Below are 26,390 nucleotides of genomic sequence, written 5' to 3' on the forward strand. Positions count from 1 at the left end.
CTGTAGCAACATTACATTCAAACTACGCTCAGCTAAGATTCCACTAAATACTTCTGCAAGACATCCATAGGCAGCTCCTGGCCGATGTAATTCGGCACGCGCTCGTACATCTCCCAAGCCGTATGCTTGAGCAGGTGAATCTGCTCCTTGACCCAACGCTCAACCTCCACCTGACTGGGAGGCTCTGCGCCTTCCTCATCCCGCTCATTGATCCGCTTGATGGCAAGATCACAACGCTCCCTCAGCCTCCAGAGTTTCTGGGCCATGAGGGTGCTCCTGGCCGCAACGAGGCTGTCGCACTTGGGGTTAAAACTACGGAGTGTGGTGGCAGTGTCATCGGCATCAGGGTCGAGGAAGTCGTAGCTGTTGACCAGACTGAGACGCTCGCCGCAATTCCGCACACGCACGGCAGAATGCTCGAGGTACCCGCCAGTCATCATGACAGCACCGCCAACGTGGGCGCCCCGGGCCTTGATGATCTTTCCGTTGCCCATCTTGACGACCGTTTCACCGCCCAGCATTGTAGAGGTATCGCTCAGCATCAAGACAAGAACAACTGGGGTCATATCCTTGTGCCACATGTCGAGGATCTCGTCTTCTTCCCCCTGCGGTTGTTCGGCCAGGGGCTTAGGGCGTAACGGGACTTCTGGCAAGTCGTAGGGGCTGCTGACGCTGTCGTCGCCGAGCTGAACGTTGATGTAGCCCAATGCAATCTCGCCAGTCTGGAGCCGGAGAGCGTGCCCGTAAGCACTGTTAACGGTGGCCTGGGTCACTGGGTGGTTCCATGCCTGCTTCAAGAAGTTCCCGTCCTATATACCGTCAGCAAGTTCTCTCTGTCTCGGTATACCTGGCAAGTACTTACACCTTTGACGTTGCCGTACCCCCGGATGATGGTGTAGTCTTTTTCACCATATGTCTTCATGTACTTGTCGAGAAAGGAGCGGCGGAAGACCTCTCTGCGGATCATGCGCACTCCCTCCTCGGTAAACAACTGGAAGGGTTCGGTATAGCACATGTCGGGGCATCCTTTGGGCACCGGGAGCCCAAGCTCAGTGAAGGTATGACGGGCCGTGGGAGGCTGGTAATTGAGATGGATCGCAGGATCGAAGGGGGGGATCGGCAGTTCCATCTCAGCTTGCTCGAAGGTCGTGGGTGGTGCGTCAAGCAGAGCAGCCTCTTGGGAGTACGTGGAAAGTTCGGTCATCTTGATGTTACAAGGGGTCAACAGGCATGAAGGTGATAGCTTGAAGAAGTGTTGATTCTATTATCTCGTCAAGAGGGCGATACGATATTTATCGAGCCGGTGCTTGCATCACAGGTCCATCTGCAAGTGCGAAGTCGGAAGCCGTCGCGACAACGACTTCGACTTTGGTGCATCCGAGGCGAGACAATGCAGCTGCTATAGGTCGCACGAGACCTCGTGATACACACTATTTACCCCAAGACTATTTACCCCAAGACATAGTTTCATGGCCGACCCCAGACTGGGAAATCTACGCGGGGTGACCACGTTATCAAGGTCAACGATAGGGTATCATCATCGTACCCCACTCGCAAAGGCGCCGTAGCTCGGATTGCATGTATCCAGCTCGAATCAAAGCAGTCTTCGGAAGCAACAAATGTTCCTGCTTAGGGAAAATCGACCCGGACCGCGTCGATATACTGCAATCCACGTCCTCCAGCCGGACTCTGGATGCTAAGATACAGATAAGCCATGTATTGCAAGCCTCATCATTGGCCACCCTGGGGATCAGCGTTTACCAGGAGCTTTTAAGTCGCCTATCTTCGACGGCGGGCGTACGTATTCCGCTTGTCCCGAATTGGCAAATCTAACCCTTTCATAATCCTACGTGAGTCTGGGGTTGCGACATGCAGAGCTTCCGAGAAGGGAAGTTGCCTTTACTGTCGCATGTTAGTCTTCTTCCTGAATCAGGAAAGCAAGGTAATTGATAGCGTACCCTTGCAACCGTACAAGTCGGCTGTTTCCAAGTTCATCAGTAACGACTTGAAAAGACCGGGTTTCCCGAGGCTTGAGATTCAATTCGCCAAATCCCAAGTGTTCATTCACACCATTCACATCCATCAACAAGCTTCAAGATTCTCGGAAATAGAGACTTTCGCAAGATGTCGGAGAAGAGCAAGGAGAAAAATTCTGATCTGGAGGGCATGGGAGACCCACCGTCTTGCCCTTCGGATGTTGCGGTCGCTGAGACTTATGTCACTACTACCAGTGGCCATGATGTTTTGGACATGCATGATCTGGACCCTGCGTTGAATCTCAAGATGCACCTCATCAACGACGTAGGTCACTCATTAGCAAGCAAAATGGGTCAAGCTGACCCTGGTTATAGGCCATTGACGAAATCGGATGGACACCATACCATCTCAAATTGTTTTTCCTGAATGGCTTTGGGTACGAACACACGTTGTGACAAGAACGCCTTTCGTCAATTTCCGCTGACTGTTGCCTCACCCACAGCTATGCGGTTGATTCAATGATAACACTTTTCCAGTCCGTCATCGCCGCCCAAGCGTTTCTAGAATTTGGCCAGAAAGGATATGCCAACGGCTTGACCATTGCAAGCTATGTCGGAATGCTCACAGGCGCCCTTTTCTGGGGCTTCGGAGCTGACATCATCGGCCGCAAATACTCCTTCAATATCTCGCTCTTCATCTGCTCCATCAGCTGTATTATCGCCGGGTCAATGCCTTCCTGGGAGTCCCTCGGAGTTTGGGTTGCATTCATCAGCTTTGGAGCTGGTGGCAACCTGATTATGGATACAGCTGTGTTTCTCGAATATCTCCCAAGTAACAAGCAGTGGTTACTGACCCTTCTCGCTTGCTGGTGGGGATTTGGACAAGCTATCACAGGTTTTATTGCCTGGGGCTTTATGGTCCCTGACAAGTGGAACTGTTCCGATGTTGCCACTTGTACTAAGGCGAATAACTACGGATGGCGATACGTCATGTTCACCGGTGGTGCCCTTATTTTCGTCATGTCTATCCTCAGAATCGCCATCATTAGACTACGCGAAACTCCCAAATATCTTGTCGGAATTGGTAAGGAAGCTGAACTGGTCGAAACACTTCAGTACCTGGCTACGAAATACAACCGACAATGCTCCCTGACGGTAGAGCAGCTTGAAGCCTGCGGCACTGTTACATCTGCGCACAGCAAAAACCGCTTCTCTATCGGCGAAACCCTGGTTCATGTCCGAGGTTTGTTTGGAACGAAGAAAATGTCAATCTCAACCGGGTGCCTTTTTCTATCATGGACCATGATCGGCTTGGCTTATCCTCTGTTCTACGTGTTCTTGCCGTAAGTGACTCTATTTCTGTGCTGGACCCGATGCTATCGGTTCTATCAATACAAACCAAGACATTAACAATAATCTAGAACATACCTGGAGCAGAACGGCGCCGTGTTTCATCGCACTGAGTTCGAGAAATGGCGAAACTATACTCTAACGAACATCAGCGGCATCCCCGGACCTATTGTAGCCGGCTATATGTGCAATACCAAGCTTGGCCGCAAGTATACTATGGTCATCGGGGCCCTTATCACCATGGCCTTCTTTTTCTCTTATACGGCAGTCAAAACATCGGTGCAAGATCTCGTCTTCACCTGTTTTATTGCATTCTGCATCAACATTTATTACGGAACGCTCTATGCCTACACCCCTGAGGTATTGCCGAGCGCTCACCGTGGCACTGGAAACAGCATTGCCGTCGCGTGCAACCGCATTATGGGTATCATTTCTGCAGTTGTTGCCACTGAAGCCAATACTGCGACAGCGGCGCCTATTTACGTCTGCGCCGCGCTCTTCGTCGCTATGGCTGGGGTGTCGGCTGCATTCCCATTCGAGCCGTATGGCCACCGAAGTTCTTGATGAAACGGTCCATAGACGGAATGAAAGCTGTTTCTCAAATATGGGTTTAGATAAGGGACTCGCTAGTACAAATGTGTCGGGTTAGCCGCAACATTGCATCCAATATGATTCTTCATTAGCGCGTCACGCAATTACTGGATAAGGCTGTCCCAACTAAACAGACTCTCTTCTGCTTGCAGGGGCGGCCTTGTGCGGACTTTGTGAATACCTCCAAGTGTCTCGTTAGCTACACCCACTGTACTAACCGCAGTGTTAAAATCCCAAGTGTGCAAATGTGGTTAAATTGGCCCTTCACTGAGAGAGTACCTTAGCTTCGGTTTTCCTCACATACTAACTTTCCGGGATAATTACGATACATTTGGTTGATTCTGGGGATTTTATTCATTGTGACTCGTCCAAAGGTATACATTATAAAACAAGAGAATAATTATGAAAGGTGATATCGCGTGACTACTACCAGAGCCACCAGGAACTAAACTTCTGGCCTCAAGGAGGCCAGTGACTGTATTTAACGCAGTTACCTTGAAGAAGTGCCTGACTAGTACAAGTACAGTACGTTCACAATCTTGTCTGTCGCCGCTAAAGGAAGCATCAACCTCACACTCAAGATTGTCGATCCCTGCACTGCAAATGTGGTCATATGGCAGGCCTGCTTGTCAAGAACTATAGACATGTTCACAGTCAATTAAAAGGTTAATGAATTTGATAGAAAATATTGGTCCGACTAATGCCAGCCTAGAATGCCAAAGAATCCATCGAACAACGTAGTAAGCACTTGAGACTGAAGCTCCCTCAATAAACCGCCGAAGGCCCCCTGTCTTTGGGGATTGACTGCGAGATAGAGCCTGGTTCATCATAATAAACCACCATCATCCATCCGAAGAGCAAAAAAGTGACCATGACGGTTTCAAATGAATCGCCAGCGTATCCAGGGAATTTGATGGTTCGGTAAGTTGATAGTATCAGGGCCATACTCACATGGCTGAAATGCTGGATAGGAATATTTGTCCGTAAAGCCTTCGACGGTGAAAAATTCATCAATCGTGATCTTGCAGGCATGATGAATGAGTTCTCGGTCCACCTTCTGTAACTTGTGCCCCCAGCACTCAACTCAAGCCTTTTCTTCCGCAGTTGGAATTTATTAAGCGCCTCGTCAAGGCTCTTTAGTTCCTTGTTCAATTTGATCAAAGGGTTTCGCAACTTCTGCTTGATGGTGGATTGGATGGTGATAAATCCGTCACGGACTTTGCCAAGCTCCTTGTTGTTCTTCCAATTCTTGGCAAGCACTGCATCGAGCTTTTTGAGGGCAGCTGATCCTCGGCTTCCATGCTTGGTAAGAGCGCCAATCGGGACGATCTGTTTCTTCAGTTTGTCGGCAGCTGTGGGCAGGGACTCGACTATGTAGAAACCGAGAGTGAGCTCGCGGAGTGAATCAATGGTTCCCTCCATAATCAGTTTGATTGCTCGCTCAGTATCGGGCTGCGGAAGGCGATTCTCGAGAAGGTCATAAATTACCGCCTGTATCGGTGTGATGGTCTTGGCTGCCGAATCCGCCGCCGCGGGAATGTTGCTCAACGCCTTGACCGCCTTGAGAGAGTTGGACACTGGAATGCGTAAGTAACTGAGGCTGGAATGAGTTGAGATGGCTTACCCTGAGTGATGAACGACTTTACGCCTTTCTTATCGCACGTCTTATTCTTCTTGCACATACTCTTCGTAGTTGAAGAGAACTTGCTGGAAGTCGTTTTCAGGTGAGTTTGCACGTTTTTGGCTGCTGTCTTAACAGCGGCGATCTTCTTGTTGATGGACTGAAAAAGCTTCATCCAGTCGTCCAGCATACGGTAAAGTTCGCCATCCGTTATATCCTCTGACTGGCGAATGTAACTCTCGAAGAAGGCTTTGACCTATTTGGTGTCGCATCCTCTGTTGTGGCACCTGTTGGTGACGGCGATGAATTTCTTGTACGTATCCATCGTGGCCTGCACAATGTTAACGCCATCCAAGTCCTTCCTCTAAATTTGAACATACATCTGCCGCTCGAACGAACTTCCAACCATCTCGGGGCTTAAAGTAGTCTCGTATGATCTGTTTTCGGTTACTCCCGATGTTAAAGTCGTTATCTTGGATACACTAGATACATTAGCGTGATGCTCAGTGCCGGTTATGAAAGAGATTCGCCTTACTCTGTCAACTCCATGGACTGTGTACACCATGTAGGGAAACGTGGCTGGTGAAACGTCTCCACGTTGTATGATAGGCACATAACTGTTAGCAGTGAAGAGACGTTGCATCTCCGGAAGGCAGTTGCAGATGCCATCCATGCTCTGCTGGAACTTGGCACCCTCGTCATTCTCCGACAGACCCTGAAGCATTGCGCTGCAGAGGGATCTCTCTTCCGTGATAATGGTGACTCCACATGTTTCAGCTTGCCCGTTATTATTGCCTGGCTGAAGGTGAGCAAGTTACTCTTGAAAACATTACCAGCTGACGAAATACTCACAATCCCTCGCCACTGCATCGACGGGATGCTCATATGTGCCCGAGCAGTCAGATATGCCGTCGAGATTATAGCACGTGTCGACCAAGTCTACACCTGCAGAAACCACAGGTAGTAGCAGCCAAGCTGGGAGAAGTAGCGCAAATGACCGCATCGTGAATTCTATGACGACCCAGAGATGGAATGGTGAGAATGTTGAAGACCGTCCTTGCCTTTCCGTATCGAGAGGGGGTAATGGCGAGTTAAATAATCAACCTGAAGCTGGTTTCCCTTGCATACACAGGAACGCCACAGTTGGTCGAGGCCTTGGTCTACGACACAGCTACGGTGTGCCAAGCTCCAGAGAGCCTCACCGGGGACCAAATGGACCATTTAGCCTGACCTAGCATAAGTCGGTGTTTCGCTTCAAACAATAGTTCAGCCCCGTCTGACAGCTAAGGAGAAATGGGCCGACCGTAGCTTGGAATGCGCTTTAGGGCTGAGCGCCGTCCACGAGATCTAACGCAAACCAGTACGGCCTCAACCCACTGAAGGGTGAGCGCATTCCAAAAGGCTGAGCTATTGGCACTGCCAAGAAACTAGTGGCAGCTGATCTGGAATGTAGACCGGTCCATATTCATGGGATCGTAAATCGGTGAGTCAAAAGGCAGCACCGGTTCGTGGAGATTCCGAAGCTTAAGTCTAAGCTTAAGTTCATGGTGTAATGCTGGCGTCGTATGCGGATTACATTGCCACATGGAGGTGCCCAGAATCTGAGATGACACTAGGGTAGCTGGAGGCCGTCGAAGTAGTGGCCAAGCTCACAGGCGAGAATGTCACTCTTTTATGGTGCCATGACACAGAGAATAATGCTGAGAAACTGGGATACATGATTTCTTCAGACCTACCGTGGCTAATGATTGATCTGACCTGCGGTCAGACACCCTGCGGTCAGACACACGGATCGCCTGAATACCTCGATGGTCGAAGGTTTGCTTTTATGTAATGATATTCCCCTGAGTAAGACAGTGTGCCAAGAGAGTCAGGAATTAAGATATCCATAAACAGACTAGCGTATCCTCTAAGCTGGAAGCGCAACGATCCTTGATTGTTTTTGAAGACACAAAGAAACTTTGTGGTCTGAATTTTAATCCACCAGCACTCAATAACACTGCGAAGAATAGAGAGGTAAAGGTGAGCCGACACCAATGGTCCGCCGCCACGCACTTATCAATAATTAACTGTGGTCCATAAACAGTAGCTAGTAAAGGCTGGTAAATCTTCCGTAAATCCAATTGAAAGGTATTCGCTAGCTGATGCCGACTGAATAGCTCCGTTGTAGCCACCCCCTTCCAATTCCTCGCGTATTTTATGCCCCATCTGCGGGCAGATCTGTTCTATCAATTGCCCTCCAGACGAAAATAGAAACAAGAATGACTTGAAGACCTCCACCAATTCCAGCCGTCCAGAACCCCAAAGCACCGTTCCAAGCCACAGCGCCGCTCTTGACACAGTGTACGCCAAGTGCGGGCCAAAATGTAAGAGTGAGGCCAGTGGTGACGACCGACAGCCACCGTGGAAATAGAGGTCGCGGTCTTCGGTCGAGCAGAATCGCGTACGAGAATGAAAAGTCTTGCACAAGGAGGCTTGCGAATGGCATGGCAAACAGAATCCAGCTCAGATCATTCAACATTTGCGTCAACTCTGGGGGTCGGTCCAATCGATACGCAGTTGCTGCGAAAAAGTATGCCGGAAGGAAGAGTAATAAGCCTCCCAGACATCCCCCGAGAAGCTGTGCATGTAAGACCGTCTTTGGGACTCCAGGAATACGGGACAGTTGACCCGAGATGGCGGATGTGTACATGGGGAAGAAGAAGCCCACGAATGTCATCAGACCTGCCCCGCCCCTAATACCCGTCTCGTGCTTCTCATAATGTCTGACTACCTGCTCAGGTGAGAGAGATGGAGACATGGGAGGTAGCCAACCTGCGCCTGGAAGGCCGAGGAAAAAGAAAAGAATAGCGAGAGGGCCACATGCAGCGGCGAATTTACTGAATGCAGTATTGGAGATTCCGATGGGAGCATACTCCTTCACCGGAGTGTCCAATTGGACCGATTGCTGACTTGAATCTCCGATAGTCATGTTTATGTGTATTTATTCATGAGTTCTGATCGCTTTTCTGCCATTCGTGCTTTCAATTTATATGCTGTTGTGTCTAGCTCGGAATAAACACACCCGCCGGACCGGAATGGGCAGAATACCCGAGTCTAAACGATATAGCGCGGGGTATTAGCTTTAATCCATATCTTAAGAGCAAATTATTTATTACAAATCTCGTTTGTGTTTTCATTCTAGACGTCTCTCCGTCCCCGGAATAGATCTAGCCGCCGGTCCGGGGTAGGCTAACGGCCCGGTCATAGATAAGTAATAGACTAATCGAAGCTTGCCAGGAAATTTGCTCCTAAATTTGACCTCATAGTTGTCGCTGTATTGGGTGCATTCAATTATCTTAAACCATTTCAACAGCTAAAAATCGTCCGAGTGTGGTTTACCGCCATTATTCAGCTTTCAATATGCCTCATTCTTTCCAGGGCGACGGCCTCTAGAATTCGTTCAACTAATAAAATGTGTCTCCTACAACCGCAGAAGAAATATCTGACCTCGACCTCACCCAATGACAAAATTAGCCTTGTACCGCGTACCCCTGGTCTTTAGCCTGACTAAAACGTGTCCCTATGATTTCTTAGACGAAACTGAACAGTGAAATTCTTGCTGTTTTGAGACTATGTCGTGCTGCCGTTCCTACAGATCTCTCATATCCACCGACCCGCGATAGAGCTTGTGCGATACAAGGAAAAGCAAAGTAAAGTGGTACTTGAAATAAAAATAGAAAACATTAGACCTTTCGTGATACTGCGTAAGGCTATTACTGTGCGAAGTAAACATTACGGCTTCTAAGTCTAGTCTAGCGATGCTCCAGCCGCCCCCTGGCCACCTGAACATAATGGCTCCCGCATAAACTTGGATATTTTCCTACCCAAAGATGAATCCGGTGTTGGCCTTCGAGAAAAGTTAATCTTTGAAGCAGATGTAAAACCCACGCCGATACCTGCTCCCGCGAGAGGAATAAGTCCAGTTACTGATCCCGCAATCGCCATCCCTGTTCCCGCGAGAATCCCTAGCAAGGGAAGCAGGTTCCGTTTCATCACGTCTCTTTTTAGTAGCCTGTCAATGTTATCTGAGGTTTCCTCCATGTCAATTTCGTTCATTTGTAGTAGCTCTTCGTACTCCTCGCGGAGCTCCATCTCTTCTCTGAGAATTTCACTGCGCTCCCACTCGAGGCTTTGTCTATTAATACGAGGCAGGACTTACATATCCTATGGTTCAGGATGAGAATGTGGCTATTGAGAAGCGGGGTTGGATACAAGAAGGTCAAAGAACTAGAGGCATAGGATTACGCTATTATAACATAGATCGATGCCGTTAGATAATGTGGACGGCGATAAAATTATTACTTTCCTATTGCTTGATCAAGCCATCATTCTGTAGGTCGTCGGAGCTGCTTGCGCTTATCCTAGATAGGCCACACCACATAGAGTCTACTTCCTCCCATGGCCAAGGGATGACTGATGCAAAACTTGGGTCATGGGTGCTTTTCTCCTCAATACCAATGTCAATGTAACGAACTTTTGCTAATTGTCGCACATGATCTAGTGGCCTTTCCCAACAGGACGCCAGATACAATAAGAGTCACGTAGGTCGAATGAGAACATTTCAACAAACATCGACATGATCCAGAAATTACCAGATTAAAACTTTCACGTCGCTACATGAGTTACGCAACGAAAAAAAATTGTTCCTTACGCATTTAAAGACTAAACTACCAGCTCACCTTACCTTTAACCGCAGACTAGCAGATTTCAGCCCCTCTGCTTTAGCTGTAACTATTATACGGCCAGTTTCCCCCTCCTTAGTCCTCAAAATCGCAAGAGCTAGGCCGCTAAACGCCTTTCTTTCTGTTGAGACAAACGTGTTCATATCAGCAGGATTTCCGTTGTCCGTCGCAATGATCTCTGCCGGTCCAGAAACTGAGAACTGGATTGAGTGGTCAGCCGTAGGTACGACGTTGCCCTTTGCATCGGCGACTTCCACCGTAACATAGGCCAAGTCTTCTCCGATAGACTCAAGAGTCTTTTGATCCGCAGTCATTCGCAACTTGGCTGGTACACCGGTCGTTTGAATACTCTTTTCTACCCATTTCTTCCCGTTCTTGTATGCTACCACCTTCACCTGCCCGGGTTGGTATTTCACTTCATCCCAGCGGAAACGGTAAGTGAACTCTTCCTTCTTGATTCGACCCTGTGACTTTCCATTCACAAATAACTCGGCTTCATCAGCAGCAGAGAATACGTGGACAGGAGTGGTCTCTCCGACACGATCAGGCCAGTCCCAGTGCGGGATAATATGGGCCATGGGAAGATCCGGTCGCCAACGCGACTGATACAGATAGTAGCGTTCCTTTTTGAACCCGGCCAAGTCAATTATCCCTGAATAGGAGCTGCGAGCGTCGTAGTATGGAGTAGGCTCGCCGATGTAGTCGAAGCCCGTCCAGACAAATTCTCCAGCAACAAAAGGGCTCTTGTCATCGTACATCCAGACTTTGTCTGGGGGCGAGCCAAAGTTGGCGGTGTACAACTCATATGCACTGACTTCCAAGGTAGTCGAGTTCCCTCCAGAGGTCTCGTTGACGGGCGCGCCGGTGTTGACCGTGACAGGGAACATGAAGGTACCTCGAGTGCTAATAGTTGACGCCGTCTCGCTGCCGAGAATCATTTTATCGGGAAACGCTTTGTGGAAATCAGGGTACAGAGGGTTTGTGCGGATGCCTTGGAGGTTGGAATAGTTTGGGGTGTCGCGAATGCCAGATCCCTGATAGTTGATGCTGAGGATATCCATAGCGTGACCAAATGGCATGTCTGGCTTGGCGTAATTCATTGATGATGTTGCCGGTCTGGTTGAGTCCTCTTCCTTGACCATGTCGTGGAGACGATAAGCCAACGCCGCGCCCTCTTCACCATTGTGCTGCTCAGTCACTTCGTTTCCGAAGCTCCAAGCAATGACCGATGGATGGTTCCGATCCCTCCGCATAAAGTTCCTGAGGTCCGCCTCATGCCAATCAGAGAAAATAAGGTGGAAATCTCCATCAGTCTTTCCGAGCTCCCAGCAATCAAAGATCTCATCAATAACCAGGAAGCCCATGCGGTCGGTTAACTCCAGAAGCTCCCGAGCGGGAGGGTTGTGCGCCATGCGAATAGCATTCACTCCGAGTTCGTGAAGTATTTCCAACTTGCGCTCTGCAGCACGCAAGTTGAAAGCGGAGCCGATTGCGCCTAGATCGTGATGTTCGTTGACGCCCTGTATCTTGATTTGTTCGCCATTGACCAACAATCCCTCATTGGGATCATAAGTGACTGCGCGGACACCAAATTCTGTCTCGTAAGTGTCAACCACCAGGCCTCCAACATAGATTATTGTGACTGCAACATAAAGATTCGGCTCTTGTGTCGGCAGAGGCCCCCAAAGGCGTGGGTTCTTTATCTCGGTGGACGAATTGGTAGATACTTTCCCTCCCTTTTCAACTTGGATGGATGTCTTTGGAAATGCGGCAACTCTCTTCTTTACAGCTTTGCCGGTCTGCGAATCCACTTCGTACACGTCCGTCCCTACCTCAACCTTTCTGTCCGAATCACTCGTATTCTCAACATCAACGACGAGATCAAGTGTCCCAGAAGTGGTCGAAACATCTCTTGACGTGATGAAGGTCCCCCATTGGCCGACATGTAGCTTCGCAACTTTGGTGATCCAAACGCTGCGGTACAAGCCTGCTCCGGGATACCACCGAGCGGAGTCGGGAGGGTTGTCCAATCGAATCGCGAGCTGATTGATTCCGGCCTTCAGGTGAGATGTCAAGTCTAGGCGAAATGAGGCATACCCATACGGCCAGCCTCCAACTAAATCTCCGTTGACCCAGACCATAGTGTAGGACATGGAGCCATCTATGTCAAGATAGATTGAGTTGTCCAGGTCTGCTTTGGAAATTGGAAGTTCTCGACGATACCATCCAACTCCATGGACAGGTAGACGTCCCATTCCGCCCCCCACGATAGGGTCTGCATCGGTGTAAAAAGGCCCTGCAATAGCCCAGTCATGAGGCAGCCGGACCGACTCCCACTCGCTGTCGTCCAGAGATGCCTCAACAAAGCTGAGATTTCCAATTGGCGGGCTGGTACTCGGCGTTTCATGGCGATTAGCTGCGTCTTTGATGAAGTCGTTCCCAGACGGAAGAATCCAGGGCTTCAAGACAACTGGATTTTCGACATTGACCAAGTCTGGGCGTTGGTCATAGATGATACCGTCGGCGTTTTTCTCTGTTCGCAAGAATTTCCAACCCGAATTAATCTTAGTGCGCTGCCGGCCTCCTTGACCAAGGTTTGTGACTGACAATGCTTGCACTAGGTTGCCAAAGCCAAGGAGTAGAAGGCACTGCAAGGCCGTTGGAAGGGGTTTGAGTTTCATTGTGAATGGCACCAGGCTCATGCATTGGTTGCGATCAGGTTCTCAAGCTGTAGAGGGCATCCAGGAACGTTGTTCTACTCATTCGATCTATTTAAATACGATGTAGAGAGTTCCCCGCAACAATTGTCAGATTATTCCCACCAATCCAGTTCAAACTTTTCAACGTTACACTTGATCAGGATACGAGAAATGCAGATCAAGTATTAGAGTTGGATTGACGGATTAAAGGATGCTTTGCGTGGTTCTTAGATCGGTTAATTGGACAACTTTCACGCGGGATAAAGGTAAAACAGGCGAGTCTGTAATTGAACCCCACTGCAAACTGCCGATTTCTATACTGACCTTCAAACCTAGTGGAGTTGCCTTTTAGCCTAATATCGGCAACGATACTATTGGAACGCGTGTATGGTGGGTAATACCTTGTGAGGGGAATTAGCAACATAGAGCCTGAATTGGTGTTTAGATATATGGTTCCCGGCACGATAAGGCGGGGTAGTAATAGGATAGTCGCGGGGTAATGGGGTATTGAGATGATCAGCTGAGGGGATCAAAAAAGCAGTGATGCGATCGAGATCCATGATCCGCGTCCTACTTCCAGACGAGCGTCACCTGATCTGTCCAGTCTAACTAAGACTCTAGCTATGACAATATCAGCTCGCATGCAGGGTCCATTGGCTCTTGTCAGTCAGGTGACTGAACTAGGTGAGCCAGGTGTATTGTCTAAGTATCACGAGAGGAGCAAGGAAGCAGAGGCAGTATCCAGGACCAGGGACTCTCTAACGATTAGGTGGGTACCTCGTCGATTGTGAGGGTATTTTTGGTCCGTTCACACACGCAGCCGTGCTTCAGTGTTGCTGTGTATGAGAATAAGGTGATTTTACGGAAAATAAATAGTATGCGGGCGTCGGTTTCCTCATGGGACGGTTGTGGGTTCTCAGTTTGTGACTGTGTTGGGTTGCTATACTGTACCTCGAACTGAGTACTGGTTGAGGGAGGTCCTTTCGAAGGATAATTGACTCGATTGATCTTTTGTATTCTGCGGCAGCCGTGAGAAGGCGGGACTATTTCTTTTGTATATCACTTCTAAGATCACATTGGTCAACAATTCAATGCAACCCCTATTCTTATTTAAAATCCTAGTCTAGCTCGCCACTTTCCCTCAGCCAGTCCATTTTGGGCCTGGTTGGTGTTTTTCTGCTTTCGCCATCCTCCATCCTGGTAGCCGCGTCATGTTCACTATGTAATTCCTAAAGCCGAGCCGTATTATAAGAAGAAAAATGAGATTGACTTGAGTTTTACTTGTAAGATCTGCTAGAACTCAAGTACCTTGGTTTAGCGGAATACCCTTTTCCATTTTCTCTCTCACCCACTCACCGCTCGTAGCAACTTGTGATACCTCGTATTACCAACCGACTTCGTGTTCTTGGCGACCCGCTTCCTACTACTTTCCTACTAGGGCTAGCGTTAACAGACCCTATATCCTAGCCGCTGAGCTTTTGTTATAACCCTGCATGAAAACTGCCGTTGATCGCGTAGAGGGATTGGTGTAAAAAGAAATGCCAAGGACACAGATAAACGCTCGACTATTTCTTTTTGGGGACTTTTGTGATCAATGGTCACGTAAGTCCGTTCCATGTAAATGATCGGCAAGGAGGCCTATGAGCCTTCCTATTAAAGGACTTACCCCGATTTGCGTGCAACCTTAAAGGACTTAAAGTATAGTCCCTTGCTACTCTAATTACTTGGCGTCAAATCTAGGTGTAGAAGCCGAGCGACTTTGCATCTCGCGGACTACCACATTCCCCTTCTAGTTACCTTCCCATTCAAGATAAGCTCACACGATCTTGCCAAGAGAATTGCGGACGCCGAATGCTACCCTGGTTCGATCCTGGTTGGTTGGAGTCAGGTGTAATGCCAATGCCGAGATGGAATCTTCGGATGCAGGCTACCTGATTGCCAATCACCAGTAACGGGATTACGAGGAAAGTTGACGCAATGCTTGGATCGCCCGGCAACTATTCCTTTCTTAGGACACTTTGTAAGCACCTTGATGGATTTTTTCTTCTTGGATCTGCTCTCTATAAAGATCTACGAAGCGACTCTCTCGTCGTGGAAGTTGAGCTGCTGTGTTCAAGTCCGCAAGAGCGTTCGATTTCACGCAGCGGATTCCTGGCCTTCCCTTATTCTCCCAGTGTCTGTTTCTCGTTGAACGATCCTCATCATGGTCCGCGCCGCCGTCTACCTCGGCACCATAGCCGCAGCGGTGTCATGGTCACAGGCCAAAGAGATCCAGCCCAATGAGGCGGAGGGGGCAGAGCTGTATGACTCCGGTATTGTCCACAACAGGCTCATGGCCAGCAAGAAGGTGTGTTTGAGATGAAAGATTTCAGGACATGGCTAATACGATTATAGGCCGAGTGGGCTCGCCAAGAAGAGGTTGGGGCATTCGCTAGCGAGCAGTACCCTGACTTGGGCTATACTGCTTGCATTGACGGAGTGGCCGAAGCCATCCAGGGAGACGGAAACAATACGTTCCGATGCCATAATGTGTGTAGAGACACCTTATACTTGCCGAACAGGACTGACCCTTTACGCTTTGACATAGGTTGACCTTCATTCCTTTGTTAGCCATGCTGGCCTGGGCAGTGCTTCAGGCCATGGCTCTTCCTCGTGGGGATGGACTTCAGATGACGGCCGTGAATTTGTGGCTATCGGACAATATGATGGTACCGCGTTTGCTGAGATCGACAAAAACGGCAAACTCATCTATCTCGGTCGGTTGCCTCAGTATTCTACGCCATCAGAGTGGCGCGAAATTCGAACCTACCAGCACTACGTCATCATCGGCTCTGAAGCCGTCGGCCATGGCATTCAGATCTTCGACCTCGAGAAATTGCTAGACATTGACGCTGATGAGCCCGTCACGTTCAATGCCAAGACTGACCTGACGAGTCATTTCAGCGCTCTTTTGCCTCTTGGTCGAGCCCACAACGTTGTGGTCAACGAAGAGCTCAAGTACGGTGCCGCTGTTGGTGGTCAACCTCGCACTGATCCGAATTGTTTGTCTGGACTCAACTTTTTCGACCTGACCGATCCAGCCAACCCAACATCTCTGGGTTGTGCAAAGGGCGACGGTTATGTTCATGATGCGCAATGTATTGTCTATCGTGGACCTGACGAGCGTTACCAAGGACGTGATATTTGCTATGGTTACAATGAAGACACATTGACCATCTACGATGTCACGGATAAGGCAAACGTTACCAACATCATCTCTCGCATCTCATACGAAGGAGCATCATACACTCACCAGGGATGGGTTCTTGACACTCAAAACCAAGAATTCCTCGTCCTAGATGACGAGTTGGATGAATCGAGAGGGCGAGGTCCAGCTAGCGATGGCTTCCCAGTCACCTTCATTTGGGATATTCGAGATCTGGAAAACCCCAAGCAGACAGGTCACTTCAAGCACCCCACAAAGTCCATCGACCACAACCAGTATGTGATTGACAGTTACATCTACCAATCTCACTACGGCGCTGGTCTTCGGGTTCTGGATGGTCGTTCCATCCCCGAAGACCCCACTGGTGCCGGCGTTTGCGAAGCTGCCTGGTTCGACATTTACCCCGAGGATGATGCTTTGCCTGGAGGCGGCGCTGTTTCTTTTGTTGGCACTTGGTCATCTTACGCGTATTTCAAGTCTGGTTACGTCTTTATCAATACGATTGAGCGTGGTGGCTGGGTTGTCAAGTTGACTGGCAAGGAGTGCCCTTAGTGCGGATCGTCCAGATAATTTGGGTTGTGTATGCTATATCAACTGAGGTCAACGAGAAGACAGCTCTTAATTTTCCTTTGCAAACGGTTCGTGACTGAAGCCAGAGGATGTCACATTTCCAGCACTCTCCAATTAGATAAAGCGCAAAAAGATATATTTGTACTATCAATACTCATGCATGTGCAATCATTTCTACGTCATCATTTGAATCGTCCACTAACTTCGCGGCCCGTTTTGAAGAAGAACCCAAAAGCTCCATGCCAAATCCCGGGTGGGGTAGCACCATCGTATTGCAGGGTGAGCGAGAACACTAACCAACCTGAAGTCAATGAGCGGGTATCTTAAGATAATCTAGTCTTCTGGAATTTCTTCGTTCTTCATATTTAAATCATGAAACAACGTAGTGGTCAGTTGCCCAGCCATCCGGTGATCGGGAATGAACGACAACCCTAAAAGGACTCAAAGCCATGCACGGAGAGAATGACCAGTCCAAATCGTCTTGGATGGGAAAAGATGCATCTGTGACAGATCCATCCGAAACCATAGAGTCTCTATCACTTGAGTCATCCTCATCCTCAATCCTGGCAGCGATAATATCCCAGCATCCCGAGATAGACGCCCGACGACGCGCCTCATCGTCCAGAAATGACAGCAATCTCCTAGTCTGCAGCACATTCCAGAGACCTTCGCGGCCACCCTCTTCTTCGTACCCCTGAAGCCAAGATGTGATCCACTGACGAGCCTGCGCATTACTGCTCCAACGATATGAGCCGACCAGTGCAGGCATCATGCCATGACCGAAAGCATTCGCCCGCGCACACCCACCTGGAGAAAGGCCAGCCGCTATCCGACAGGTGTACAAGACTGTAGATTCAGTCTCTAGGGGAGTGATCTTGCCGCCATTTGGAAGGTATCGAGTTCGAACACGCATGCGAGCGCAGAGGAAGTGAGCATAATTCACGGCGGATGTATATGGGTTGGAGGAGTTTGGAAACGTCAAGGGCGTAACGGCGAGCGAGGGCATGGATGATCCCAGATCAACGGGAAACTTGACGGCGTCTGCAACACCTGTGTCGACAGGCAGCTCCGAGGCTGGCAAATTCTGTTGCCACTCTGTCAGTTTCGCGTCGATGAGTTCCATTTTGCGCGTCCATTTATCGTGTAACTCGGGCCGATAGCGGAACTTAATCTCCAGCTTGCTCACGTTCCTGATCATCGCAAGCAGTCGGTCACGAGAAGACTCTGATTCTTCCATCATTGATATGAGCTGGCTTGCTACTCCAGGGTTCATGTCGTGCACTCGAGTCAGTGCCAAGTCGCCGTTTTGGAGCTCCACGAGCAGCGCCATGCGCGCAAAAGCGTGAGCAAGTTGGCGGCCGCGGGAGTCAACGAGGATCCTTTGATGCCACGAACTGAAGATTCTTCCTGCTATTCGAAGGTGGTGGCGCCAGGAAGAGAGGTTTCCGCGACACAAGTCGAAGTTGGCTAGCAACAGGCGGGTCAGAAACCAACTAAGTAGATCATCGGAGCTGACGTTTTGGAAAGCCCCCGGGGATTCTTTAGGATATGATTTTCGAACGCATTGTACAGCATTCCTGTAGTGCTGGATTGCATGTTGTCTAGAATCCTGAGTGGAGATGAACCCTTTTTTCGACGAGGTAAGGGCTGAGACAGCGAGCGCCGCACTCCAGCAGTGCGATGCCATGACGGAATGGTCAATGATTATATCTTTTATCGGAAGGATAGTTGTCAAGCCGTCAATTCCATCACTTCGAAGCCGTTCCATATACTCTCCGTCGTAGGGAGAGCAGAAGAATTGAGACTGGCTTTCATTCCCTGATGCAAGTGAAAATTGCTGGAGCACTGGGGGGCTCGGGGCAAGATTGGTTGAGTAAAGGTCCAAAGAAACCATATCCAGAAGGCTGTTCTCTGGTACCGGGTTCAGTTCCAGTAAAGAGGAGGGTGAGGCATCGTCATTGAGGTGTGCTTCGCCATCCTGAGGCCAAAGAGAGAGCGCCCATTCCTGTAGCATCCAATCTCCTGCCTCGGAAACAGGGGCTAAAGCGTTGCCTGCAAAAGCCGTGGTATCGTCTTGCGCATCTTCAAACCCAACAAGAGAGCTGTCAATTACGGCTTCATTGCGGGTTGTGTTTGGGCTTGCGTCAACCACCACTCTCTTCACAGCCCGTCCTCGGGCCCTCTTGGGAACCCTGCCTTGGGCTTTCTGCGTGGTTAAGAAGGTCTCGTCGCAGAAAGCAATCCGATTGACGATATATCCTTCACACATTCGGTTCATCTTCAAGCACTACAGAGCCCTCTGAGTCAGTTTCTTCTATACATGCTAACCCTAGCAAGATGACGAACATTGGTGCACTCAGGATGAGTCTTGTCGCACCTAAGGTGCCGCTTACGACACGTGATGCATCCATTCCGGTCTCGGGACGTGACATTTCGCTTCCGAGGAGGTCCAGGGTGGCCTGTCTTGGGTCCGGGGGGAGAAGGACCTGATGATGGAGACGTCGAGGGCATTTGAGCGGAGTAGGGGCGTACAGTCGTCGAATTGGATAGGGAATGGAGCATATAAGGACCCTCAAGTGCGACCCCTTGGATTAATTGACATGCAGGAGGGAAATTTGCCAGTGGCCAGATCGGAAGATGCCAGACACTTTTAATCTCACCCACACTCATGGCGCGACTAGGTTAGTCTTATCTCATGAAGGCCGCCAGGACCCATGTCAAGATAACGGCCACAGCCACCGTTGCATTTCGGGGTTAGGGAGATGATAACCGGCTATAGCAGCTCTCCAGTGCACTCTGTCCAGTGTATTCCCTGCCAACTAATGCCTCCAGGGCGGCGTGCTCAGGGATCTTGTCAAGTGGAAGCGGGGAAGACACGTTAACCACCATCGACATTGCCTGAGGGTATTCACTTTCACACTCTACACGTATTATTAATTGACAGAGGTTGGGCAAGTTTTCAAGGACTAATGCACCAAAGTATCAACCTATCTAATGAGCCGCCGTGCTATTCACGAGTGGCTTGCCATAGTTTCCAAAACTCCCCGCCTTCTCGGACCATGAGCTCTTGGGGATTGCCTTGCTCGACAATACTTCCCTGATCCATCACGTACACCCAGTCGAATTGAACCACGGAAGCTAGGCGATGTGCGATGGCGATCAGAGTCTTGTCCGAGAAACGTTCCTTCAACAGCCTTTGAATGCGCTCTTCACTCTCGGCATCTAAATTGGCCGTCGCTTCGTCAATCAGCACGACACGGGCGTCAGTCACGAGCGCCCGCGCCATGGAGATGAGTTGTCGCTCGCCTTGCGACAGGTTGGCTCCATCGGCTTCAATTTCTTTGTCCAGGTTCCAGTGTTTGGTTGCCGCAAGATCACCCAGCACATCGCCGAGTACTTTTTGAAGCAGCAGATCTGGAATCGTGCCGCTAAAATCGAGGTTGAATCTCAATGAGCCAGTAAACAATGTAGGGCTTTGGGGAATGAAGCAAATGCGCTGACGTAAATCATGAACATCTACAGTCTCAATATCGATGCCGTCGATAAGGACGCGACCTTGAAACTTCCGAGTTAATCGAAGAAGAGTCGCTGCGAGAGAGCTCTTCCCACTCCCTGAGCGTCCCACGATGGCAACGCGTTGCCCGGGCTTAGCCTCGAGGTTGATGTCATTTAACACAGCATCACCATCAATGGTATAGCCGGCGGTGACGTTATGTATCCTCACGTTTCCATCATGAGGCCATCCGATCAGATGTTGGGGCGGCAACTCTTTGTCGGAACCCCTTTGCTCTTGTGGTATCGTGTGAATGTATTCTTCGATGCGCTGGAAGCAGTTCATTTCAACCTGCAACACGCTCGATAGATATACAATATCTTCGACATATTAGCACCACCAACGTTCTAGAAGTTGAAGCGAACATACATAATAGCGAGGTGCAAAGAGTTGTTGAGCTTGTCATACTGAATCCAATGACGGCCGGGCTGGTGTTTCTAGACGACAGGGCGAGAGTCGCAGTCAAGAGCGATATCAATCCAGCCAAAAAGTCCATCCTGACTGCCAACCATCTCTGGGTCGCACTAACAGCCTCCCAACCTTGCAGATAATGCTCAAGAGATATCAGAAATTGATCTTGAAATGTGGCCTCCGCCCGATGAGCGCGGATGACTTCGATACCCGTAATAACATCTGTCAGACCGGTGAGGATTGGAGACAAACCTGCGGCATACACTCTCTTTGCCGCAGTTGAGCCATATAGATAGATCTGGCCGACATACATGCCCAAACCAAGCAAGATAACTGTGGGAAGAATAAACGACGGAAGGGCTGATGAAACTGCGGCAAGACGGAAACCAATAGACAGGAAATTTTCCAGCACCTGCTTCAGCAGTTCCGTGATGGTATTGTCCAAAGAGAACATGTCAGAGGAAAATCGGTTGAGAATCCATCCCCCAGGTGTGGTCGTGATCCAAGTGAAGGTTGCCCCAAGAACCGACGTGATCATTCGCGAGTGTTCTGTGCGGCTTGCTCTCAGGGCTCCGTAGAAGAAGATCAATGAAGATACGCAGACGAGGGATATTTGAACAACTCCAATACCAGCGTAGACGATGAGATAAGAAAAAGATTTCTGTCGCTCCTCTTGACTGCTCTCGTGTTCATACTTGCCTGACCAGATAGTCAACCAGAATGACAGTAACACGTCTGCTGCTTGGGAGCTGAGAGCAAGGCAGCAAAATAGGCACAAGAACCCTGGAGAACCAAAGAGCTTCATGTACTTTAGGATATACATCCTCCCAATCAAACCCGTAATGAGTTTCTCTGAGCCTTTCGGGGAAGACTTGACTTCGCTGGGAGGACTGATCTCTGGAGCTTCGGTGGTCTCTAGAATAGCTTCGAAGGTGTCGCTTGATACCTCAGTCTCTAAAACTGTCACAGACGAGACTTTAGATGCCTTTGAGGATTGTTGATCTGGGGCCACAACTCTTGTGACGGTCCCGTCGCTAATCTCAAGCAGCAAGTCTGCCTCTTGCCGACATTGGAGATGCTCAGTTACCAGCACGATGGTCCGTCCTTTCATGAAGTCACCGAGGATGCATTTATCCACAACCAAACGAGATGTGGTAGCATCCAAAGCGGCCAAGATATCATCCAGCAGTACCGTCTGAGTGTCCGCAAAAATGGCCCTGGCCATGGCTACGCGAGCTCTCTGTCCACCTGATAGAGATTGGCCACGCTCACCGACGATGGTCGCATCGCCTGAAGGTAGGTCTCGTAGGTCGATGTCTAGTCCCGTTGATTTAATGGTCTCTTGATATCGCCTTTCTGAGAAAGGAGAACCAAATAGAATATTCTCCCTGATTGTGCCTTCCTGCAGCCAAGGTGATTGGCCAGCATATGACACTTTTTCAAAGGGGCTTGACCGGATGCCCAGCTCCCCTTGAGAGACATGAGCTTCATGTATAAGACCTTTCAGCAAAGTGGATTTGCCGGACCTAGGGTCTGTGTTAATATGATTCGTACTGGTAGGGACTGAGACTTACCCTGTTTTCCCCGTGATGACGTTGAGTCCACCTTGGACCAAACTAAAATTGACGTTTTTCAGAATAGTCCTTGGATTCCCACCGCTCCCGTAAACCTGAATGGTAGCATTTAGTGCCCCAAAGGTATAGTCGGTCCCATTCGGCCTCTCGTCCGCGTAAGCAGTGTGAAACGCTCCGCTCTCCCAATTGTCCTCTGGTGATAGCTCGTCATCCAGAAACGCCAGCACTCGGTTCAAGGAAACCGTTGCATGGGCATGTGTGCTAACTCCAATCACTGCAAGTGACATCATGCCCTTGAGGGTGTTGAAGATGGAGACAACAGTGAAAACCATTGTAGGGGTAAGTGGTAATCCAGCAAGCATGGTATACGACCAAAGCGACACAACTAGGGGCACCAGCACAAAACCAGCTGAGATCGTGTCAGACGCAACTACAATCTTCATTTTGCCCCATATCGCCAACAGCTCTTTCTCTCGCTTTTCATCAATCCAGGCATGAAATGCCAGAGCTTGCCCCAGCATCTGAACCGTCTGCAGCCCCTTGACGACCTCGCTCACTCGACGTACCCTAGCATCGATTGCGGCCATAACAGTGGACTGGGCATGGCCCTGATACCGGCTGACGTACCATGAGATGGGAATACGGGTAGTGAGTATAATCACCAATCCAGGTACATAAGACCATCCCATCGTCTGGTACAGCAAGACACTGGCAACTGCCACCTCCACGGGGACCATGAAGCCTGCCATAACACTGTACCGAAGCACTGAAATCTTTTCGAGGTCTGCCGCAACGTGGTTGGTGATCTGACCGGAATCCGGGCGAACTCCCGGTTTCTGCTTAAGTAGCTTCTCGAACACGGTACTCGTCACCATGGACTTGAAGTGGCAAATTGCTTCTGTCGAGAATGATTCGAAAGTTTGCATACAGAGCCCTCGGATAATAGGTGAGGCACCGAACAGAAAGGCGGCAAACCAGGGGTGGAAGGCTCTCTCTGGGCTTGAACCTTCCAAAAACTGGAGAAGACTCCGAAGCCCGATGGCCCCAATGAACTCTGCAAAGCCACAGAAGACCATGAAGGTGGCCATAATAGCAAGTCGAGGCCTGAAGAGAATCCACACCGCGCGAGCCGTAGAGCCCGTTTTCCGCCGAGTTTCGCGTAGGCGTGAGGCCCAGACACGTGGATTGCTCTTTGGCGTCAAGACTGGGATACTGATGCGAGTGACATCGCCGTGGTTCGCATACGCTGACGCGACAAAGGGACTAATCCAGCCGTACGTCCACCACCGGACGATTGGTGAGCAGTTAAGAGACGGATGGAAGGGTGCCCCGTGCTCTTGCATGCGGTTGTGAGATGGTGTAATTAGAGGTAGCATAACGGATGCAACCACAACGCCAACCATGTAGGTTGTTTCGAGTAGGGTGGGAGGAGCATCGCCCCTGCTGTCATGTATCAGAACCAGAGGGTAGATACCAGTTGGGACTATAATAAACGCAAGTGTAGTCAACGAGACACAGGTCGCGACAAGATGAAGTCCCCGACGCTGTTGAGGTAGTGCAAAATACCCGATTCGACAGACGAGACATAAAATCTGGCGAGCTTGTTAATGGAATTTTCTCTCGGCCTGATATCTTCCTTTTACATACCCAGGAAAGTTCAGAAACCACGGATTCCAGTTCCAAGCTAAACACCAACTGAATGGTATTGGCGATAATGCATACCAGAACAGTAGCCGTGTTTGCAAGGTTGATGAGAATATGTGATGTCGAAAGCAAGTATGCCGGTCGCCTATGTGGTTGATGCCAAAGACACCAGATGGCTCTTATCGAAATGGCAAGGGTAGTAACGAGTGTTAAAAGAGGTCCCAGATGTCCCATAAAGTCGGTTCGGACATCTTGAAAAGTACCTTGCGGCAACAATAAGTCCGTTAGCAAACTTCCAGACATCGTCCAAAGCTATCAGGAGCTCAATGCAGAAACGATGAAAAGAAAATGGAGTTTCGTTTTGCTAGGCTGAATAAGGCGCCATGAGTGAAATTAGTGACAAAGTAACATACCAAAATAATGAGGCTACCAATTTGTATGGTGGCTTACTGTCGGACTTTTGCACGTCTCGACGAAACATCAGATTCACGACATCCAAAGACAGCAATCGGCCGTTTCTGGAAGCACGTATCTAATTACCGAGAAGGGTAAGGTTGTTCTGATCCCTGTCCTCTCGTACCCTGATGCCGTTTTGGGATGATGGTGTTGTGGAGACATGCCATCCCCTCTCGCCAAGCAAGGCGTCAATTACGAGATGTTGATAAGATAACCTGCATATCATGCCGGTTTGCTTGAACTCGGACTTTAACCTGGTAAGACTTTGACCTTGATACAATTGTTGTCTTATCGGTTTTTCGATTCTCTTCACAGCATGGCCAACCTGAGTCGCATCCTCATCCAAACGGCTTGGCTGTTTTTTGGCCTTGGCATTACAGCAGCCGCCACAATAGACCGTCAACAGATCATCGGGTTGAAGGAAGCAGACTACAGCATACACAGCGATCCCAGCTACCCTGACCACTCTATTCGCATTCGCCAGCAAGGGGATACCCTCTGTGATGCCGGCTCCAAACAGTACACCGGTTGGCTTGACACACCTGGGAAGCACTTCTTCTTTTGTAAGATGCGCCCCCCAATACCCTGCCAGTGAGAATATTGACGCCGTTAGGGTATTTTGAGAGTATGAACAAGCCGGAAGATGATCCCTTAAATTTATGGATGACAGGCGGTCCCGGCTGCAGTGGCCTCATTGGTAAGATAACATGTGTTTAGTTGTGAAGCCAGTTTCTAACTATGTCCAAGGGATGATGCTAGAGCTTGGCCCATGTTTAGTGACACCCAATGGGCTTGGAACAAGTCGAAATCCCTTCTCATGGTCCAAAAACTCTTCCATGATCTTCATTGACCAACCCGCCGGCACGGGTTTCTCATATGTAGATGAAGACATCGACATGCCATCGGACTCGTTCGTGGCTGCGGCAGACATGACCGCTTTCCTACAGATCTTCTATTCTGCATTTCCTCACCTAAAATCCGTTCCCTTCCACATCTCAGGCGAGAGCTACGGCGGCCACTACATCCCTACTCTCGCAGCTGAGATTGTGCGCTACAATGGTCGCCCTGGGCTTGCACCTGAAGCCAAGATTCCTCTGAATTCCGTCATGATTGGAGATGGCTTTGTCTCACCGTTGGACACTACTTACGGCTACTACGATACCCTTTGCACCACAAAGCCCGGTGTTCCAGAACCGATCTTCAATGCTACGCGCTGTACTCAGATTGCCGAAGCGTTGCCTCGTTGCGTCTACCTTCATGAAGCTTGCTACGAGTACCCCGACCCCATCCTCTGTCATGCTGCAGATTCCTTTTGCAGCAGCGAAATCCGTGCTCTTTTCGACAATGAGACCGGCAAGGGCGGCAGAGATCCCTTTGATATCACACGCACGTGTCAAGTTGATCAGCTATGCTATACTGAAGTCCTGTCGATCGAGGCATACGCAAATACTCCACAGATGCGTCAAGCTTTGAACGTGCCTAAGAACTTCAAAAACTTCACCATCCTAAACATGGACATTCATGAGCTGTTCTGGAAAGGCAATGACTTGTTTGTCAACACAGCGCCAGAAGTCAAGTACATTCTCGAGGCAGGAATAGATGTGTTGGTGTACAATGGGAATCTCGATCTAGCTTGCAATACTGCAGGTAACTTGCGTTGGACGGAGAAATTGTCCTGGGCTGGCCAAGCCGAGTTTGTTTCTCAGTCAATGAGGCCGTGGTTTGCTCCGAAGGATGGCGAAACAGTAATGGCTGGAACAATGAAGGAGGTTAGAGCTCTCACGATGCCTGGGGCTACGAGAGCGTCTAGGTTTGCATTTGTAACGGTGGACAGGGCTGGACACATGGTGCCATTGGATCAACCTGAAATATCACTTCACTTGATTCAAACCTGGATGACGGGTGGGGAGTTCTAGGAACACCGTGTAGTATTAGAACCTAGAAATGAGAATAGTCTAATCAATACTACTTTGGTGTGTATTTTAGGTTAGCTTAGTATGGTGATATCACCCAAAT

The 26,390-nt window shown here is 49.5% G+C and overlaps 9 protein-coding genes across 9 annotated transcripts; 3 read left to right on the forward strand and 6 right to left on the reverse strand.

Annotated features, from left to right (window-relative positions):
• Nucleotides 1-32: 32 nt before the first annotated feature.
• Nucleotides 33-1,204, reverse strand: BGZ61DRAFT_368078 (uncharacterized protein; the record flags this gene model as incomplete). Its single annotated transcript, XM_046241858.1, has 2 exons — nt 33-809; nt 863-1,204. The coding sequence occupies 2 exons, from the start codon at nt 1,202-1,204 to the stop codon at nt 33-35; spliced, it is 1,119 nt and encodes a 372-aa protein (XP_046096724.1).
• A 265-nt stretch (nt 1,205-1,469) lies between these two features.
• On the forward strand, nt 1,470-3,890 carry BGZ61DRAFT_499280 (major facilitator superfamily domain-containing protein; the record flags this gene model as incomplete). The annotated part of the gene is made up of 5 exons (XM_046251384.1): nt 1,470-1,519; nt 2,232-2,301; nt 2,352-2,413; nt 2,480-3,319; nt 3,398-3,890. 5 exons carry the CDS (start codon nt 1,470-1,472, stop codon nt 3,888-3,890), a joined length of 1,515 nt encoding a protein of 504 aa, XP_046096725.1.
• A 792-nt stretch (nt 3,891-4,682) lies between these two features.
• Nucleotides 4,683-6,541, reverse strand: BGZ61DRAFT_593405 (uncharacterized protein; the record flags this gene model as incomplete). Its single annotated transcript, XM_046256792.1, has 5 exons — nt 4,683-5,494; nt 5,542-5,794; nt 5,919-6,020; nt 6,074-6,333; nt 6,391-6,541. 5 exons carry the CDS (start codon nt 6,539-6,541, stop codon nt 4,683-4,685), a joined length of 1,578 nt encoding a protein of 525 aa, XP_046096726.1.
• A 1,194-nt stretch (nt 6,542-7,735) lies between these two features.
• On the reverse strand, nt 7,736-8,509 carry BGZ61DRAFT_539290 (uncharacterized protein; the record flags this gene model as incomplete). The annotated part of the gene is made up of 1 exon (XM_046254773.1): nt 7,736-8,509. The coding sequence occupies one exon, from the start codon at nt 8,507-8,509 to the stop codon at nt 7,736-7,738; it is 774 nt and encodes a 257-aa protein (XP_046096727.1).
• Nucleotides 8,510-10,255: 1,746 nt separating this feature from the next.
• On the reverse strand, nt 10,256-12,943 carry BGZ61DRAFT_539291 (glycoside hydrolase family 2 protein; the record flags this gene model as incomplete). Its single annotated transcript, XM_046254774.1, has 1 exon — nt 10,256-12,943. One exon carries the CDS (start codon nt 12,941-12,943, stop codon nt 10,256-10,258), a length of 2,688 nt encoding a protein of 895 aa, XP_046096728.1.
• Nucleotides 12,944-15,164: 2,221 nt separating this feature from the next.
• Nucleotides 15,165-16,718, forward strand: BGZ61DRAFT_367932 (uncharacterized protein; the record flags this gene model as incomplete). The annotated part of the gene is made up of 3 exons (XM_046241842.1): nt 15,165-15,308; nt 15,356-15,490; nt 15,549-16,718. The coding sequence occupies 3 exons, from the start codon at nt 15,165-15,167 to the stop codon at nt 16,716-16,718; spliced, it is 1,449 nt and encodes a 482-aa protein (XP_046096729.1).
• Nucleotides 16,719-17,106: 388 nt separating this feature from the next.
• BGZ61DRAFT_499284 (uncharacterized protein) lies at nt 17,107-19,247 on the reverse strand (the record flags this gene model as incomplete). Its single annotated transcript, XM_046251385.1, has 4 exons — nt 17,107-17,167; nt 17,204-18,573; nt 18,655-18,995; nt 19,130-19,247. The coding sequence occupies 4 exons, from the start codon at nt 19,245-19,247 to the stop codon at nt 17,107-17,109; spliced, it is 1,890 nt and encodes a 629-aa protein (XP_046096730.1).
• A 496-nt stretch (nt 19,248-19,743) lies between these two features.
• Nucleotides 19,744-24,221, reverse strand: BGZ61DRAFT_562470 (P-loop containing nucleoside triphosphate hydrolase protein; the record flags this gene model as incomplete). Its single annotated transcript, XM_046255851.1, has 4 exons — nt 19,744-20,609; nt 20,659-22,226; nt 22,275-23,818; nt 23,922-24,221. 4 exons carry the CDS (start codon nt 24,219-24,221, stop codon nt 19,744-19,746), a joined length of 4,278 nt encoding a protein of 1,425 aa, XP_046096731.1.
• Nucleotides 24,222-24,690: 469 nt separating this feature from the next.
• On the forward strand, nt 24,691-26,300 carry BGZ61DRAFT_510166 (Alpha/Beta hydrolase protein; the record flags this gene model as incomplete). The annotated part of the gene is made up of 3 exons (XM_046252050.1): nt 24,691-24,937; nt 24,988-25,071; nt 25,122-26,300. 3 exons carry the CDS (start codon nt 24,691-24,693, stop codon nt 26,288-26,290), a joined length of 1,500 nt encoding a protein of 499 aa, XP_046096732.1. The 3' UTR covers nt 26,291-26,300.
• Between the last annotated feature and the right edge of the window lie 90 nt (nt 26,301-26,390).

The sequence above is a fragment of the Ilyonectria robusta genome (genome assembly GCF_021365365.1).
Source record: "Ilyonectria robusta strain PMI_751 chromosome Unknown BGZ61scaffold_33, whole genome shotgun sequence".
Lineage (NCBI taxonomy): Eukaryota > Fungi > Ascomycota > Sordariomycetes > Hypocreales > Nectriaceae > Ilyonectria > Ilyonectria robusta.